The following is an 18,501-nucleotide window of genomic DNA, read 5'->3' on the forward strand; positions in this document are numbered from 1 at the left end:
ACATTTTTACAAACTACAGTTTAAAATGGTTACACTGTTAACATTTCTTCTGAGAAACAACAACCATATAAAGTGTTTTTAATGCAATCTTGATTTTCTCTCTGCTTTGCAATTTCTTGCTCTTTGTGTCTGCTGCCAGAAATACAAGTGATCATGTTACATTGCTGCTATAATTTTTAACACCTCTTTTGCAATAATATCTCAATCTAGCTCTTTCCTTAAAATATTCAATTAGAATCTGTGAGTGTCAAAATTGTATGGCATTAGTTGGCCGCAAAGCTTCTCCAAGCAACGTTGCAGAAGTAATCGGCTAAACCATTAATCTTTATTTAATATCCACCAACACTGAGTAATGTATAATACAACAAATACTAGCATATTTAGAAAAAGAAAGAGAAAAAAAGAAAATTTCCTCATTCTCCCAACCCCTGTAACATTTCGTGCCCTGCAATATTTCTAAATCAAAATCAGAAGATAGTAATGGATAGAGAAATATTAATTTTGTCAGAATTAAAATGTATCTGAATTCCCATGGCCAAAATATGCATACAGAAAATACGCATTATCCTGCATCATAGCTGGGGGACGTTCCAAGCAATTCTTGTCATTCTTAGCTAATAAACCAGGTTGAATTGAACATTAGCTTTCACACCATAGTTCAAACAAGGGTGGAGATGCAAGTAATTTCCCTGATTCTAGCTGTTAGGTGAAAAAATCACATATTCCCAGCTGCAGATAAGTGTTCTGAATATAATAGATCAGAGGGAAGGGGGGCGAGTTATTCCTTTACTTTTTCAGGCATTGCATGCTTAAGCCTGTTGCAAAGATGTGGAAGGATTTGCGATAGCCTGGCACCGTGGGAGTAGTAAGTCAGTTAGTACTTTGAACAAGCAACTAAATATGACGTCCAGAAACCTGGCCAGCATTTTGAATTAGAAAGTATGGTAAAGAAATACCCTGGCCTAGCACAGTGATAAGGGAGCTCATTTTTAGGCAAGAAAGCAATGCTCAAAGCTACTTGCTCCCTCTTATAGCAGAAACAATACTCAGTTGAGCTTTTTTCAAATGAGCTACAATCATGCTGCGCTCTGAATTAGCACGCTAACAAACATGAGAACAATTCAGAAAATTCTACTCTATCAATGTCTACTTAGCTGCAAAAAAATTCAGGGGAGTCTTGCAGACACAAGGAAACAATCACTTTAGAAGGAAGAATAGCAATCTTCAATGAACTCTTTCTCTTGGACCTCCCACTGCCTTGATACAAATGTAGGCTCATTTGAAAACATCTAGCTGCTAGCTCATTAAGATAACTTAGACAGGACACTCAATTCTATTTTTACTACTGTCTAATTCTTTAAAATGGCAGGTCACTTCATGCTGGGAACCCTGACATTGCAGTTCTATACAAGTTAGTTCAACGGGGCTTACTTCCAGATAAATGGATATATAATTAACAGTCTGATATGTTTGTTTACTTTAGTCTTGTGTTTCACATTTCTAGATACTGATGAGATAATTTGGATAAGTAAAAACTTTCCTTCTTCTCTGCTATTACATCCCTGTAATCTGGTCAGACAGGATAGTTTCTCACTAACAAAGTATCAGTCATCAAAAAGTGCCACAATGTTGATATTGAACTAAATGATGCTCTCTAGTCCACTCAATCAGGGCAGAGAGAATTTGGCTCTGCAACCAAAATTTTACCTTTCTACTGGAGCCTTTTTGTAGTAAAAATGATCTACAAGAGGGCAGAATCTCAATTCTCAAATCATAGGAAACCAGATATATCACTATGGCACTATTTTCTTGAGGCCACCAGCGTCTCTTCATGCAAAGATGGCTAAATAATGCCCATCTCATTCCTAATATGTCCAGCCCCTACACATTAGAGACCATCACAAATTGCTATTTCAGTGTAGGGATGGATATGCCATCTCTCGGTATGCATTGTTTTCTATCCAACTGACTTTCACAATGGCTTCCCTTCCATTTTTACTTTGAATATTGCCCACTTTGGAATCACATATTGGATATTAATTCAAAATAGACTTTCATTGACCAGTAGTGGATGGCATGGTAATATAATAAGGGACAAATGACATTATTTATTTAAAATACATTTATCTATCACTATATCATAAAGAATCAAAGTTGTTTTTTATACACACAGAGACAAAAAAAAATCAAATATATATGAACACCCAACTATTCATTAGGGAAAAGATCTAATCTTATTTGCCAGCATAAGCCTGGTGGTGCAGAAAAGTTTTCTGAGTCTCTATTAGCAGACCATTTCATGAGACTGGGTCAATGACACCAAAGGTTCTATCCTGTATTCCTATCAAGTGAGCTTTGCCAATTCAAGGGACAACTGATGACATGCCTGTAGAATATCTCAGTGATTGACCTGGGATGTAAGTGTTTAGTCAAACCCTCAATTAGTCCTAAAATTTTTAGGGCTTGAATCTGGCTAAGTAGTAGATGGGCAGCCAAAGCTGGTGTTTTAACTGTGATGTCACATGCTATTGTCATCTACCCACACCAGCAGTCTGTCCACTGCATTCTGCACCACCTGGCACAAACCAGGCCCAAGGGCACACAGAGCATGTTTCAGTAATCCAGCTACAAGGTTACCAATGCATTGAGTATGGTGGTCAGACTATCCCTGACCAGCAACAGCTGTAGCTGATAAACCAAACAAAGCTGGTAAAAGATACCACAGAGGAGACTTTAGCCTCAAGTGACAAAGATGTATCTAGGAGTACTTCCAAGCACCTGCACCTTCAGAAGGCGTATAGCCTTATCCAGAATCAATAGTTTGCCAATATTACAGTTTATACCATGGGACATGTTACAGATTGTATGTTGGAAAGACATTGATCACATCATGGGGATTTTTTGTTTGTTCATCAACTCTTCTTCCTTAGAACCTCTATCCTCATAGAACTGATGGGACTAGGGAGGATGAGATTAATAAATAAAAATTGCCCTTATTCCAAACCCCTTCCAGCTAAGTCACTTGACCTAGCAACCCAGTAAAAGTTATGCTGGCAAAAAGGGTTGTGTAAGTTAAATTCTATTTTAAAGGCTTGTTTTCCCTCTGCCAGGCTCTGGCCAGCTCAGCCAACCATAGCCCTGCTCCTGAACAGAATTTGGAATAAGGGTAAATTACACCAACATAGTTTATCCCAGCATAATTTACAGTGGCTTCCTATAGTTTGAACTGCTCTGCCCTCTAACTTCTAGAAGACAACACTGTCGCTTCCTCTTTCGTGGATATTCTGTAGAGATTGCTTTACATCATAAAATGATAACAGTATAATTTACTTTTTTGTCATGACCTTATGTTAAAATTTCCACCTTTTCATTTCATTTCCTTGCATCGTTTCTTATAAGCAGAAAAAAGATAATGTGCTGTAAGAAAGGAGTAAGCTAGTAAATGGTACTTAGAATGGATAGACTGAGCCCACACTGCTGTTGACCACAGACCGTACTTGTTAATTCATTTTAACAGGTTATATGACTTATGCCACAGGAGTTACATCTCTGATACATGTGCTATAATGAGCTAAATATGTGAAAATGGCTTTTTGTTCCTTTGCCATTCCCACCTGTGTTGTAGTAATGCTCACATTTAATTTAGTCACTTATAAGATATTGTAGACTACAGCTCTGTTCCCAGGGTGTTGTCATCTTACAGAACATTAACTCAATAAGTCATTCCTTCTGCTTCCCAGGGATCACTTTCCTCTCAGAATACTACACATTTTCCACCTATGCAGATACCTTGCAGAAGATAGGTTCACAACACTTGTCAATGTACAGTACAGATAGGTCACAGCCAATTTCCCAGCATATTGCTTGATAAGTGGAGTACATTGCAGCTGCCTTTTGCAGTGGGGCTCCCTCTTGGTTTATGATATGCTTGTCACTCAAGAGTTCTACATAATATATTGTTACAGGCTTTTGGTGTGCTAATGCCAATGACATTGCTGTATCTGCCTCTGCAGGGAAAGATTAGCATTCTGCTATTTGTATGGTTTTGCCATAGAACCAAATATACGTTTGGGCAAGAGAGAGATAAAATAATAATAATGAATAAAAGCATTTTTCACTTTGATCTTCTGTTTGGTCAGTATAGGCATATTGTAGATTGTAATTAATTGATGAAAACTTGTCCAACGTATCTTCAAATGTAAAACATTTGTACATCTTCACATCTCATGTACAGTGGTACCTCAGGTTACATACGCTTCAGGTTACAGACTCCACTAACCCAGAAATAGTGCTTCAGGTTAAGAACTTTGCTTCAGGATGAGAATAGAAATCGTGTTCAGGGGATGCGGCAGCAGCAGGAGGCCCCATTAGCTAAAGTGGTGCTTCGGGTTAAGAACGGACCTCCAGAACGAATTAAGTACTTAACCAGAGGTACCACTGTACTTTTTAAATTAGTTTCTATTAAAGATTTTCTTGTGTTACAAAGACAAATAGGTAGAGAAAAATACAATGTGGGGAAAAGAGAGGAAAGAGAGAGGGGGATGTTGTTCTTTCATTCTATTGCCTAGTGTAAGCGCAGGGGTTGTGTCAGCATCACATAAATAGGTCGTGTGTGTGTGTGTGTGTGTGTGTGTGTGTGTGTATGTGTGTGTGTGTGTGTGAAGAGAGAGGGAGAGAGAGAGAGAGAGAGACATTGTGAGAGGTTAGGGCAGGGGTCAGCAAACTTTTTCAGCAGTCCACTGTCCCTCAGACCTTATGGGGTGCTGGACAATATTTTTTTTTGGGGGGGGGATGAACAAATTCCTATGCCCCACAAATAACCCAGAGATGCATTTTAAATAAAAGTGCACATTCTACTAATGTAAAAACACGCTGATTCCCGGACCATCCGCGGGCCGAATTTAGAAGCTGATTGGGCCGGATCCAGGTCCCCGGGCCTTAGTTTGCCTACCCATGAGTTAGGGGGTAGGTCTCATGCACCTCTGACTTAATTTCAGTGAAATACATGAGGAAGAGTTCCAAGTCCCACACTTAAAACAAGTTTCTAATATCCAGTACTAAGCGTTTGTGCCTAAGTGTGTGCCTGAAGGTGTAGTACAGAATAACAGTTAATGTTTTATTGGTCCCCCAAAATGTGTATAGGCATTTTCAGTTGCTTTTAGGAAGCTGAGTTAGTTTAAATTCAATAACTGGAAGGTTTACATAATGACAGGTGTTTTCTTTTTCTTGTCTTTTTTTTTCTTTAAAAAAAGAAGAAGCCAAAAGCATAGTGATATTACTTCCTAAATTCGCAGAGAATTGCCCTGTGGGAATGATGCTACATTAATTGCATGAATGAATTTAAAACACACTTTTTCTTAGGAAACAAAAAAAACAACAACAAAGGAGATCAAGCAGCAGCCATCTGCTGTTGTCTCAGTGAAAATCCCCCCCCCCCACCAGCTGCTATTCACATACTGAATTGGTGCGAATGGGAGAGGTTTTATTAAAGGGGGAAGGGTTAAACTCTATCTACCCATATCCTGCAATCCTATTGCTACTCTGGCTCCCCTGTTGCTGCCATTTACATTTTAAAAAATGTGCATGCTAACTGAATTCATAAATTTAGCATCACATCCGGTTTGGCCTTATATGGAACTTATGCTAAGTCAGGGGTCAGCAAGCTAAGGCCCATGGGCCAGAAGCGTTCTGCGGAGGTCGTTTGACCAGCCCATGAGCCGCCCCTGAACCGAGGTGCCCGCATGCGTTGCCAAACTGGCGCAGTGCGGCGCAGGGACTCGCTTCTGCAGTACTGAAAATTGCATCTGTGCATGTGCAGACACCCAAAATCACATCACAAAATCACAGGCGCAGATGCTGAAAATCACGGGTGGGCGTCTTCCGGCCCTTGGAGGGATCTCCCCGGGACCGATCCGGCCAAGGCAAGATAAACCTTGCTAACCCCTGTTCTAAGTACACACGCATAGGATTAGTCTATAACCACCGTCTCTCTCTGCTCTCTCCTCTCTCTTCTGCCATCTCCTCCAAGGTTGACCATTCCCCGCTGTTAGGGTTCCAAGGGGTTGCTCAAGAGCAAGCAGGCAAATGCCTCCCTGCTCGGCTGTGAAGCCTTGCTTTTGATGCCAAAATAAATTTTATCTGTTCAGAGCGCCACTCTCCCGTGGCTGGCTCATTCACTGGCAGAATCCGTGAGTGGGCAGTCCTTAAACCTTCCCCAGCAAAGTAGTTTCTTGACGCCCAGTCTGTGCCTCCCCTCTTGGCGTGAAAGCTTACTGTGCAAGGAGGGTGTGGGTAACGGAGGACCTCTCTCCTCCCTGCTTTGCCCAGGCAAGGTGTCCGCTGAAAAGGAGCTGCTTCCCACAATCCACCCGGCTTCTCCCCTCTCCCTCCTGAGCCAATGGCAGTTCCCTGACACCTACCATGAGTACAGTATGCCGTGTACATTGCAGGACTGTTAACACTGACTTTTCAATGAACCCATCTTCCTCTAATGCGACCTAGCAAAATTATAAAAATGAAACCACAGAGGGGACATGCGATTTCAATAGGAATTTCCTTAACCTCCTTTTAGAGACCTTCATTGTGACAAAACAATGCTATTTGATGGAATAAACCAACATTGCTTAAGCAGAAGAGGAAAAAAAATCAATTGTATAGAGAATAAAGTATTCCCTTTGCATCTTGCAAAATACATTTTCACCCTTGTGTTGTATTGCAAATGCAGCAATGTGCTAGTACGCAGCCGCTGCCTCATTCGTTTCAGTTGAGCCAGCAGGTATATTGTTCAGTGTATGAGGTGAGGTGAATCCACTGAAATGAAGGAGAATACCTTGGGGGCAGCAAGGCTCCAAAGCTCCTGTGGCTACAACACGCCACTCATTCAGGATGTATGTCTGTTTTGCATCTATGTTTTGTGCTTTTTGCAGCTGGACATTTTGTTGGAATAAAGAGCATGACCCAAATCCAAGAGGCACCAAGTAATTTTATAAATAGCTGAAAGGTCATTGAGTGCCAGGATCAAATTGGGCAGAGGGGGAGTGATATAAACTTATATCCAAAATTAAGTTAAGAATACAGATATGTTTTGGCATTTCAGTGACTGCAGAACACCTTGATGACTTTCTTTGACAACTATAAAAACAATTTCAGTCAAACTGCCTTAATATCTACAGTATTTCTACCAGAGATAACCTTTCTCGTGATTTGCTCTTTCCTTTTGGATTGACTCCCTGATAAAGTGGGGAAATACTGATTATTTAAGTGTTCTGTGCTGACCAGCTGTGGAACGACTGTGTTTCAAGGCACCCTGGCCTCCAGCTTCATATTGCAAGAGGGGAAATGAGAATCCACCTGCACTCTTGAAGAAGCAGGAAGGACATACTCCAAGTTCATACTCTGAAAAGCTCACACTGCTGATTTCGGTGGGCTAGTTTAAACTGTGAGGTGATCGATCCCTTTAGAAAAGTTAAGTACATTTTTTTCTTGATTTATCAACATAAAGACAGGATGCCTGTAGATACTGGAGACCTCTTCTTTTTCACACTGTGGGGGGCCTATCAATTTTTGAGGCTTCAATTGGTGATCGGCATCCTGCTGGGCAATTGGTTGCCCTATTTATTTGCCAGAGTTTTATGCACTTGCCCTCAAAATTCACCCCTACTCCCTTCTTTCATGGCCTGCAAAGCATGTTATGGAAGGGTTTGGGGGGGTTTTGCATGGAGGGCGGTTATGTCAACACTAAACAAAACTGAACCGAAGAGAAAAATGAATATTAATTATTCCTCACTTTACCATCTGTTTTACAAAACCTTTTAGTAACAAAGATGAAGCAAATAATTGTCAGCATTTTGTTTAGCAAACTTATATTTTAGAAACAAATTTTAGACACTTACCTTTGATTTCTCTTTAAAGTATTGTTTTTTGGACTAAGCTTTCAGAAAAGAATGAATAAAAAGCCTAATCAGGTGATTTAAAGGTGGGGGAAGAGATATTATGTTACTTTAATGGGCTTCAGGGGAAGACTATTTGGATTGTAATCTAGTTATATCAGAGATAATGAGGAGTAGAATCCTATTCTGACAGTTCTGCCTTTTGGTTGATATTGAAATTGCTTTTCCCATCTGTGTCTGTGTACATTTGGGAATGACAGCATTGGTAGTTTTGTAAGACAAATAATGGAATGTCTGGAAATAGAACTTTGTTTGCTTTCAAAGAGTGAGCAAACATGATGAAAGGTGCATTTATCATTTGCTATTTAAAATGGTTTCATGTATTGTAGTCTTCTTTCCCCATTTATTATACCAAACCATGGTGCTAAACTAGAGCAAACTTTATTTTTGCAGATGTTAAATATTTAAAAGAAGAGGATGCAAATCGGAAAACGTTTACTGTCAGCAGCACAATGAATTTCAAAGCAGATCGCAGTGATGATGGCGCAGTCGTAAGTTGCAGAGTAGATCACGAATCTTTGAACTCTACACCGCAGATAGCAATGCAAGTTCTAGAAATACATTGTAAGTAAAATATTTATGCCTTTGATGTTTGTAGTGTATGCATAAAATAAATATTGCTTCTGTTCCAAAGGGAGGTTTGATTAATTATTTGAATTTTTTATTAGTAAATTCTTTCCATTTTTAAGAAACCTAACATTGTTGCAGATTAGTAGGCTTGGATTGGTATCCAGCAGCATTCTTAATCCCTAACTTGAATTTTGGCAATAATCTATGCCAAAATAGGGTTTCTTCATGAGACCACGTCTACAATACATATTCAGGTTCAACATGTATATCTTTACCATATGAACACTGAATATAGTTCTTGTTCAGAATGTTTACTGGAGACTTCCTAGTATGGGCTATGAAATGGTGGTCTTTCATAACAAAGCTGAATAGGATGGCTAGTTATTATGATTGGTTTTCAACATCATGCCTATAGTTTAGAAAAGCAGCTTACCGGTATTTGTTACCATTTATTAGAAATTAAAAAATAATATTTTGGGGGTATACTGATTTGTTTGCAAGATTCTTAGCCCAAAATACCTTGCTACAGTATTGATCAGAAAAGAACAATGCCTAAGAGAGAAAACTTTGTCATTTTTATTAGCATATTCTTCTCATATTTCAAGCACCTTGTGGTGTGTGTTTGTATAAATGTGTATGTGTACACACAGAGAGATGCACATCATTACATTACATTAATCCTACAAGCTGTAATACTTGCCTAATGCTGTAAATCAAGGCTGGTTAACCTGTGACCCTCTACATGTTGTTAGACTGAGACTCACATCAGTCCCAACCAGCATGTCCGATTGTTAGGCACTGTGGAAATATAGACAATCACCCTGTTCACTCAAAAGTTTGTATAAACGTTTGGCTCATCTTCTTGTAAATCCTATTGTTAAAACTACTATTATTAGGCTACAACTGCCATCATCCCTGACCATTGACCCTACTGGTTGAGGCTGAGAGGAATTGGGATCCAACAATATATGGAGGGCACCATATCGGCCAGCACAGTTTAAAGTATTGGGATATTTCTTCTCAGAACTAGTAGTCATTGTATTATTTCACATTAAAATAAAAATCGCTGAAGAACTTCAGTGAGCTGCTTTTGTCAAAATAGCACCACTATTAGATAGTTCTTTTGGGAGCTACTAGTATAATACAAAAGACAACTTCCCATTTTCCCAGCATTTGTAGAGCTCTCTTCACCTCAGTTTAGTCACAAAGCAGTTTGACATGATATTGTAGGTGCAGAAGTAAAGGATATTGTGGATACAGAAGTAAAGGACACCAGACATGGTCAATATATTTAAAACAATGTCTCAAAGAATAATATTGATCTATAACATCACCAATTCCTTTGCATTAACAAATGCCAGAATTCTCATTGTTTGCTCCACAAATGACTGTTCACTAGTTCAGGGATATTTAGCAGAAGAAAGAAAGCCTTGTCACAGCAAGTTTGGAAGCCTGCTCTAAATTTGTTTTTACATTAATGCTAATGTCTTGGGAATTCATTGAAAAGTGCCTAAGATAAAAATTAAAAAATCCACACAGTATCAAATGCCTTTTTCGAAATGCAGCTTATATCCATGGCTGTAATTGATGCCTATTGTTTCTGCCACATATATATCCATCCCAAAGAAGTGAAATGACTTCGTAAGCCACTATACAGGAGACCATATTAACATACAAATGCACTTGATTCATCCTACCACTTGGCAAATGAGGACCATTTTACTTGGACCATCCTATGCAGGAGTGGAGTGCCAACTTGAATAAAACATTGTGGGTAAGCCTTGCCCCACATAATCAAACACATAAAAGAGGGAGAAAGGGTAAAGGACCCCTAGATGGTAAAGTCAAGTCAAAGGTGACTATGGGGTGCTTATCTCGCTTCCGGCCGAGGGATCAGGCGTTTGTCCACAGGCAGCTTTCTGGGTCATGTGGTCAGCATGACTAAACCGCTTCTGGTGCAATAGAACACCGTCACGGAAACCAGAGCGCACGGAAATGCTATTTACCTTCCCATCGCAGCAGTACCTATTTCGAACTGCTTGGTTGGCAGAAGCTGGGACAGAGCAACGGGAGCTTACTCCATTACGTGGATTCGAACCACCAACCTTCCGCCAACCTGTTTAGACCACAGCGCCACCCGCATCAAACACATAACGCAGTGCACATGCACACCATTTGAATGGGAATGCCCAGCCCCTTTAAAGATTTTATTGTGGGGGGCTGAAGCCCCCATGGCTCCTATGGTCCTATATATTACACAATTTAATATAACATTCCTCCGATCTTGTGGATATGAAAACCAAACACTTCTTATGGAGAAGCTCCTGCTTCCCAGCCATTGGGGCAGAATGAAAAGTGGAAGTTGGCGCTTTCAGGTTGATCTTGACCACCACTGCCATTGCAAAAGTACGGAGCACAAAAGGAGTGCTGTATGCAAATAGCTGTTGATTAACTTAGTGCTTTTGTTCTCAACAGACCTAAGGAGTAACTAACTTCAAATACTTAGGGTGGTTGTGTGGAAAGGATCTTGTGGAAAGAAAGGCATTTACCGTACTTATCTCCATGGTCCTGTAGTAGACAGTGAGAGCAGATTTAAATCCTATTACAAAAAAACAGCTAGTGTATATGTTGATCTGCTTCCTTTATTGTGCTTCTGCAAACTCTTGCTTGGCCAGTTGGCACAGTGATATGCAGAGCATAGCCTAGGTGTGAGACAGAGCTGCTTAGCAGCTGCAGCTTCCAAAATGCAAGGGAGCGTGTTCAGCATAAATCAATAGTTCTGATCTTTTTTGAAAACTATTTTGCAGATGTGCTGTCTCAGTTTGGTACCTATTCATATAGTGCCCGGGTTCAGCTAACAAAGGTAGAAAAGCCCACAAAGTAGAAAAAACAACATACAGTTTAGTAGCTAGAAACATTTTAAAGTAGGATGTGATAATTTCACGAACCATTTGGTGGTTACAAGGAAAGCCTGGATAAGCTCAGTTAGCAACAGCTGGAACCATGTCAATTGACGGGTTACAGCACAAGCTTAATCTACGAAAAGCAGTTTGCCTTGAGTGGAGGAATGGTCATTGCAAAGCTTGAAAGATCAGCATACATAAAAATGAATTATTCAAGTTCTACATGCTCCCTGGTCCCTTAAAGTGAACTCTTAATTGTGATTAAAGAGCATCTGTGCTATAAAACTGTCAATAATCTAATCACAACCAGTGTACATTTATAGCCATGTAAGCTCTAGTAGCACTTTGATTTCATGGTGCTATAGGAAAGTTAAGCAATGCAATTATTCAAAATTGTATAAATATCTCTTATGGGGCCGATGCTTAAGATGGCATCAATAGAAAAATTGAAACAAAATCAATAATACTGAGCTTTGTATTATGACTCCCTGTGAAGTTTACTTTTCTGGTTACAATTTTTTAATGTGGTAGACCAAAGAAATCAGTGTTTTCAAAAGTAAATGAGAAGTATCCAAGAACAACGACTCTCCTATTTCCCTTTAAATATTCAAATTCAGAAATAATTATAATTATCTGTCTGAATTATAACGTAAACACTATAATCAAATTTATCTTATTTCAACCTTTCAAACTAATGAATGCTCAAAACAAAGAAACTTAGGAGATACAGTAAGCAGTAAAGAGTGTCTGCAAACATGAAAGTTCAGTGCCACAATCTGCATGTTTAAATGAGTTCAATTAGGTTAATGATGGATGAAAATAAGAATTCCATATTTTAAATGTAAAATAATTCAAAACCATGCAGGTTCATTTACTACTAAACGTTTATGCTCTGAGAGGCTTTTGGGTTCAAAGGGTTAATGTGAAATCATCCGATTGATTATCTGAAGGGCTATCCTCAAATACAGCTTGCTGATAATGAAATATATATTGATAATGAAAAATGTAATGATATATCTGTCTATCTGTTTATCTGTTATCTATCTATATCTATCTATCTATCTATCTATCTATCTATCATCTATCATCTATCTATATATATCTATCTATCTATCTATCATCTATCTATCTATCTATCTATCTATCTATCTATCTATCTATCTATCTATCATCTATCTATCTATCTATCTATCTATCATCTATCTATCTATCTATCTATCTATCTATCTATCTATCATCTATCTGTCTCCTGGTATCCTACAAAAGCACCACAAATGTTTCAGAAATGGTCTGCCAGCTGCATACAAATAATGGTAGGGTACAGGGCATATCTCATATATGTACCTAATAATGCCAAGTAAAACAATAAGTTTTACATGCCATTTTCATACCGCTTGATTGTAGAAAAAACCTCAAAGCGGTTTACAATTTTTTTTTAAAAAAAAACTATCCCTGTAGGTATTTAAGGAGGAGTGGATTTTTTTTGTCAAGTATGTTGAAAATAATTGTGCACAGTTGAAAATATTATATATTGATGTAAGATATATGCCTGCTCCCAGGATCAGCACTGACTGAGTCAACAGTTCCATTGCAGGCTCATTCCCTACACCCCAATTGCCACATATCAAAGGTGTCTTCAGGGATACTGTCAGCAGTAGTTTCCACCCACCTGCTTTTTGGGTGGGCGCCCTGGGGCACCCACTGGCAGGGCTGGCAGAACTCCCCTGCGCAGTGCTTTATTTAAGACACAATGCTTCATTCATGCAAGATCATGATATCAGAAATTGGCAGAGAATAAAGCCACTTTAAAAGCATATTAATTTCTATGCTTTTAGAAACATAATAGAATATATGTTTGTTTTAATAATGTCATAAACTAATCATGGTATTGACAAAGTGATAAATCAGAGGAAGTGACGTAGGTTGACAGAGTCTCCTCCTAACTTCCTGAAACTCAGCTGGTTGAAATACAGAAGTTCTAAGTTCTCTAACACCTAAGCATTTTGGAATAAAGTTCATAGTAGGCCAGATCTTGTTGTTTTCAGCTAGTTGAAACAAGAGTTGGATAAACATCAGGCATTGGTGGAGGTGGGAGAAGAAATGATGCTCCTTGCACTTTTTACATTGATCAGAAACTAGACTGGAGAAAGGACTTCCATCTTTTGCTTGCATTACTTAAGTGGGTTAAGTCACATAAAACATAGACTATGAATTACCATAATCGATCTAGACTCTTGTTTATCAGCAGTTCTTTGCACAGAGCACTTGGGTGCACTCCAGCACTGCATTTCCAAAACATGTTGTAGTCTCACATTTATTTTGGTACCATGACAGTTGTCTACATGTTGGTAGCTTCTCATTATGCTGACAGCATGATGCTTCCTTCTAATCTTATTATCCAGGATGCCAAGGTCTCACATAGCACTCAGTTAAATTCAGCAGAAAGTTCCAAACCGAAATGACAGAGAGTTCTATGTTTCATTCATTTTGATCCTTCATGGCTTCTCTACTGTGAGCTTGAAATTTGTTATAGATGATAGTTCTGCAGGTCTGGCAGAGTCCAGATTAACCCCAGGCACTAATTTTAACTAGATTCAGACAAATCAATCAGATCTTTTAAAAAAAATGTACAAGTGATTTCCAACTAATACTCATGGGAGAATAATTATATTTTATAAAAATGCAAATTTAGTGACCTACCTTATTTAAAAATAAAAATCTTTGCCTAGGCAAAGCATTGCCTTCTCCCACACACGCACAAAATTCCCAAAGTGGTACTGCAAGAATGGGCATTCATTCCTGGAAATGTGTTGTAGATGCACAATAATTACAGCTTGATGATAGGTGGGTAAATTTACCTTTTCGTAGTGTTCTTTTATGCTGCTCACAATGGCTGACTAATATCTCATTCAAGCTGACAGAATTACCTATTCATCCATTGTTAGTAGCAAGCTAAAGTGGAAGGAAAATAAGGCTGTATGCTGATGGTCCTCATCTATCTATGCTTAGGCCTAATTGCAGTCATGTTGTTGTTTTTAACATAAATCACATTGTTATATGTTCAATAGTAACTTATTAGTCAGGAATTAAGGAAAGCACTTTTTATTGACTGTTGTTATCTCATGAGCACTGTATCGCAGAATGTGAACTCACTAGTTCTTTTTTTATTCATTTCAATACAGTAACTTGTTCTTAAGTTTTATTCTTAATTTGTCATTCAAATCTATGCATATACAAATTATTTGGGAGAATGAAGCTAATTCTATTGATATTTGATATCAATAGGATTTTAGTATACTTTGGCTTAATCATGCCCATAATCTTTTCTCCCTTATGATCTACAGAAAATCATCTGTATGGTGTAGTAGATCCATTTGTTGTTGTTTCCCTAGAAACATATATAGGCCTAAAATTTAAATTTGTTATAATTTATTAGGCATAAAATACCAAATGCTTCATTCATCTTGCAATTAAAAGAAATGAAAAAAAATGTTTCCTGGAATAATTAAAGAAATGTCAGAGTTATAAAAAAAACCAATTTCCTATGTGATTGCCTTATATTTATATTTGCAGACGTAACGATTTGAGAATATTTATGTACAAGTAAAAAGACTGCAGTGATTAGTGCTTTTAAGTAACGTTTTTGAAATTGCTGGGTACATTTATACAAATGTGTCCTTTTTAAAGGAGCAAAACCAGCAAGTTGGATTTGCCCATGTAATTACGAGTGCAGTGTGTCTTCCTGGAATACTATATCACCTCTTTTCCACAGCTATATATTTAGATGTTTTGGAAATGTGGCTGTGATTTGTAGAGGCACCAAGCTAGGAAAGAAATCAATAGAAATCTGGAAGACAGGTACTATAAACACGTAGAATATGAATATACTAAAATACTAAAATATCATTTTACATTTTTTAAATCAAAAGATAATAAATGAATTAGTTATGCAGGAAATGGTATAAAAGCTCTGACTGAGTAGGGGTTTAGCTAGTACCAGGTGGTCTTTTTTCCATAATCTTTCAGATTACTTCTTGAATTGTTGTGGTTCAGCGACATAACAATAATAAAAACATTAGAGAAATATATTAAAGCTTTAAATATTCAGGAGTCATTAAGTCATAAAGTCATCGAGATATAACATTAGTTTTAGTTCACTATTTCAAATAAAGTGGTGGAAGCCAAACTGGATACATGGTGGATTAAATCATACTAATTTGCTCTGTGACACAGAGAGAAGGAACTGCTGATAGACTGCACAAAAATTAAATAGGAATATAAATATAGTGTAAAATGAGTTCAACAAGGCAAGATTAGAGAGCAGGTGCACTCTAGGATATGAAATGCTATTAAAAAGATCTTTAAAACTTCACCCACACGCAATCACTGCATTAGTATGCTTCAGTCTGGAGCACTTGTTCTCTAAGGCTGGCTGCAGATGTTGTTAAGTGTGGCATGGTTATATTTTTAAAGACCCACACCCAAATGATTTCCAGTTGCTGGAAAGTCCACAACCTTTCCTTTCACTGTTTCTTTTTATCATTCAGTGTAAATAAAAGCTGAACTCTCATATTATTAAGGAACTTCAATGATAGTTGTTACATCTGATTAGCCAGAATAGAGTGTGCGATCAGCCACAAATCAAAATTAAAAATGTGGGGAAGGTATCCAGTGAAGTAGTTCCATGAGTGCAGGGACTTCTGGCTGTAAAAAAAGGCACTTGTCCTCCCTCTCCTCTCTGGGTTTGCCCCCTGTAGCACCTCAATCTGTTCTGGTGGTTCCCCCAACCCTCTGGAACAGATTTAGGAAGGGCACAGGGGTGCAGGGAGAGAGAGAGGGAGGGGAAGTTCTGTTGCGGAAGTAGAATCCTTCAGTTAATGGAATGACTTTGTTGGATACCACCACGGATTGAAGTAGACTTGCTAACTGTAATTTACACTAACTCTGGTTAGTGAGTACCTATGCCAATAATCATATTTACATCCATCTCATTGCCTCTGGAAGAGGTTCCTCCTCCATTGATATAGACATTGTGAATAGACAGGTAAAAGTAGCTGCCCCTGATGTTTCCCTAAATAACTTCTCCCAAACACTCTAACATGGCCACAGCTTTTATCTCCCCTCCATCAGATGAAGCTCCTCAAAACTCAAGTGGGAAAAATGCACCATCACATATTTGTGCACGTATCAGTTATCTTTCTCAGAGCTCTATTGAAGTTCTCAGCACATCTCCAAACAGTCTATGGCTCTGTTCCAGAATGGGGTTTGTTCACTTATCTTTTCATCCAGTGTGAAGGTGTGTTGAGCCACTGTCTGACCATTAGGTCCAGTCGTGACCGACTCTGGGATTGCGGCGCTCATCTCGCTTTATTGGCCGAGGGAGCCAGCGTACAGCTTCTGGGTCATGTGGCCAGCATGACTAAGCCGCTTCTGGCAAACCAGAGGAGTGCACGGAAACGCTGTTTACCTTCCCGCCAGAGCGGTACCTATTTATGTACTTGCACTTTGATGTGCTTTCGAACTGCTGGTGGGCAGGAGCAGGGACCGAGCAATGGGAGCTCACCCTGTCATGGGGATTTGAACCGCCGACCTTCTGATCGGCATGCCCTAGGCTCTGTGGTTTAACCCACAGCACCACCCGTGTCCCAGTACTTAACCTCTAATTATTTGAAGTGATTGATATACGGTGGCTAAAGGGCACAAATAAATAAAAAGACAGAGGAATTGGTATAGTTAGGGAGAACCTGAATCATTCAAGGTGTGGGGGGTGTCCAGTGGGAGAAAAGTGTTAAAGGAATTGCTTAAAGAGCAGTTTTAGCAATGTTACAGAGAGAGATGGGGAGCTACTTGAGGCAGCAGTGTGGTTTAAAGGGTACAATTCTCAGTCCACTTCCTCAGGTATAAGTACCATTGAGCAGAATGGAGTAAACTTATTAAAGACTCTCCTCCCTGAAAGAGAGGGGAGTGGTTGTGGGCGGGAGCCTGAACACCGCCCCTAGCAGGGGGCGTAGCCCCCTGCCTCCAGCTCACCTGGCTGGCGCTCACGCCCCCCCGGTGGCCGTCCAACCAGGTGCCGTGGGGGGGGCGTGTCCAGCAGCCTTGATGCTGCAGCGTCAGCCTCTCCCCGGCCTCATTTCTCTTCATCGTCCTGTGCGAGTCACCCACCCTCCACTCCCATTGAGTTAGGGCTTAGGTTATTGACCTTGCTATGGACCTTAGGTTGGTCGCCCCGGTTGCACGGGGGGCCTGGTAGGAGTTTTTCCATTTGGCATTAGGCTTTTTGGTTTTTTCGCCTACCTCGTAGCAATCGTCACAACTTTTGTGGTATTGGTGGGTAGGTTAGGCATTGGAATAATGTGCTGTGGTGTGTCGAAGTGCTAGGTGTGGCCATCGCCTATGCCTTCAATGTTTAGGGGTATTCCGTTAAAGGAATCTGGCGGTCGTGTATTCTGTCCGATGCCTGCTTGGCGGGAGGCCATGGCACGACCCTCGGTGACAGCAGGGGTGAGCCTATAGTTGGATTAGCATCAACAGGTGATGAACCCCTGGTGAATAAACCCACTTGTTTCGCAATCCAATGCCTAAGCCAATACCTTTTCATTGCTGTAATCAATAAAGTTGTGGCCTTTTCTAGCCCATTAACCTTATATCACGTGTCCCTGTGTCTTCTTTTCACGTCGCGGTGGTCGGGTCCTCGAACCACAAGGAGTTGTTGTAAAGTTGCCCATTCCAGCTCAGCAGTGCTCAACCTCTTTGAAAGGTTGGGACACTGATATAGTGCTACCTGAGATAACGTAGAAACAAATTTCCCTTTCTACTTCATTGTGTGAGAGTGATATTCCAGCGATATTCCAGAAAAAAAACCCAGTCTCTGAAAATAAATGGGGACTAGTGGAAATTAACTGGCAATAAGCTTAGGGATAACAGAAAGGTCATACTACTTGATACACTGTATGATTAGCATGTGGAGTTCTTTGCCACAAGAAATGAAATACCAGCTGTTCAAAAACAAATTGGGATATTCTCTCAGAGGATTTTTGTGGGGGGGGGGAGTCTTCATGCCATACTTGCTGCCTTCC

The 18,501-nt window shown here is 39.5% G+C and overlaps 1 protein-coding gene across 5 annotated transcripts in view; it reads left to right on the forward strand.

The window, feature by feature from the left end:
• The window catches only part of CADM2 (cell adhesion molecule 2), a 372,090-nt gene that overhangs the window by 270,786 nt on the left and 82,803 nt on the right, over window positions 1–18,501 (forward strand). For all 5 annotated transcript variants that reach the window (XM_083737012.1, XM_083737014.1, XM_083737015.1 and 2 more), the window contains one exon: window positions 8,343–8,513. In XM_083737012.1, coding sequence (XP_083593138.1) covers window positions 8,343–8,513 — 171 coding nt within the window. The remainder of the gene's footprint in view (window positions 1–8,342; window positions 8,514–18,501) is intronic.

Source organism: Podarcis gaigeae (assembly GCF_964106915.1).
Source record: "Podarcis gaigeae genome assembly, chromosome: 4".
In the NCBI taxonomy this organism is placed as follows: Eukaryota; Metazoa; Chordata; class Lepidosauria; order Squamata; family Lacertidae; genus Podarcis; species Podarcis gaigeae.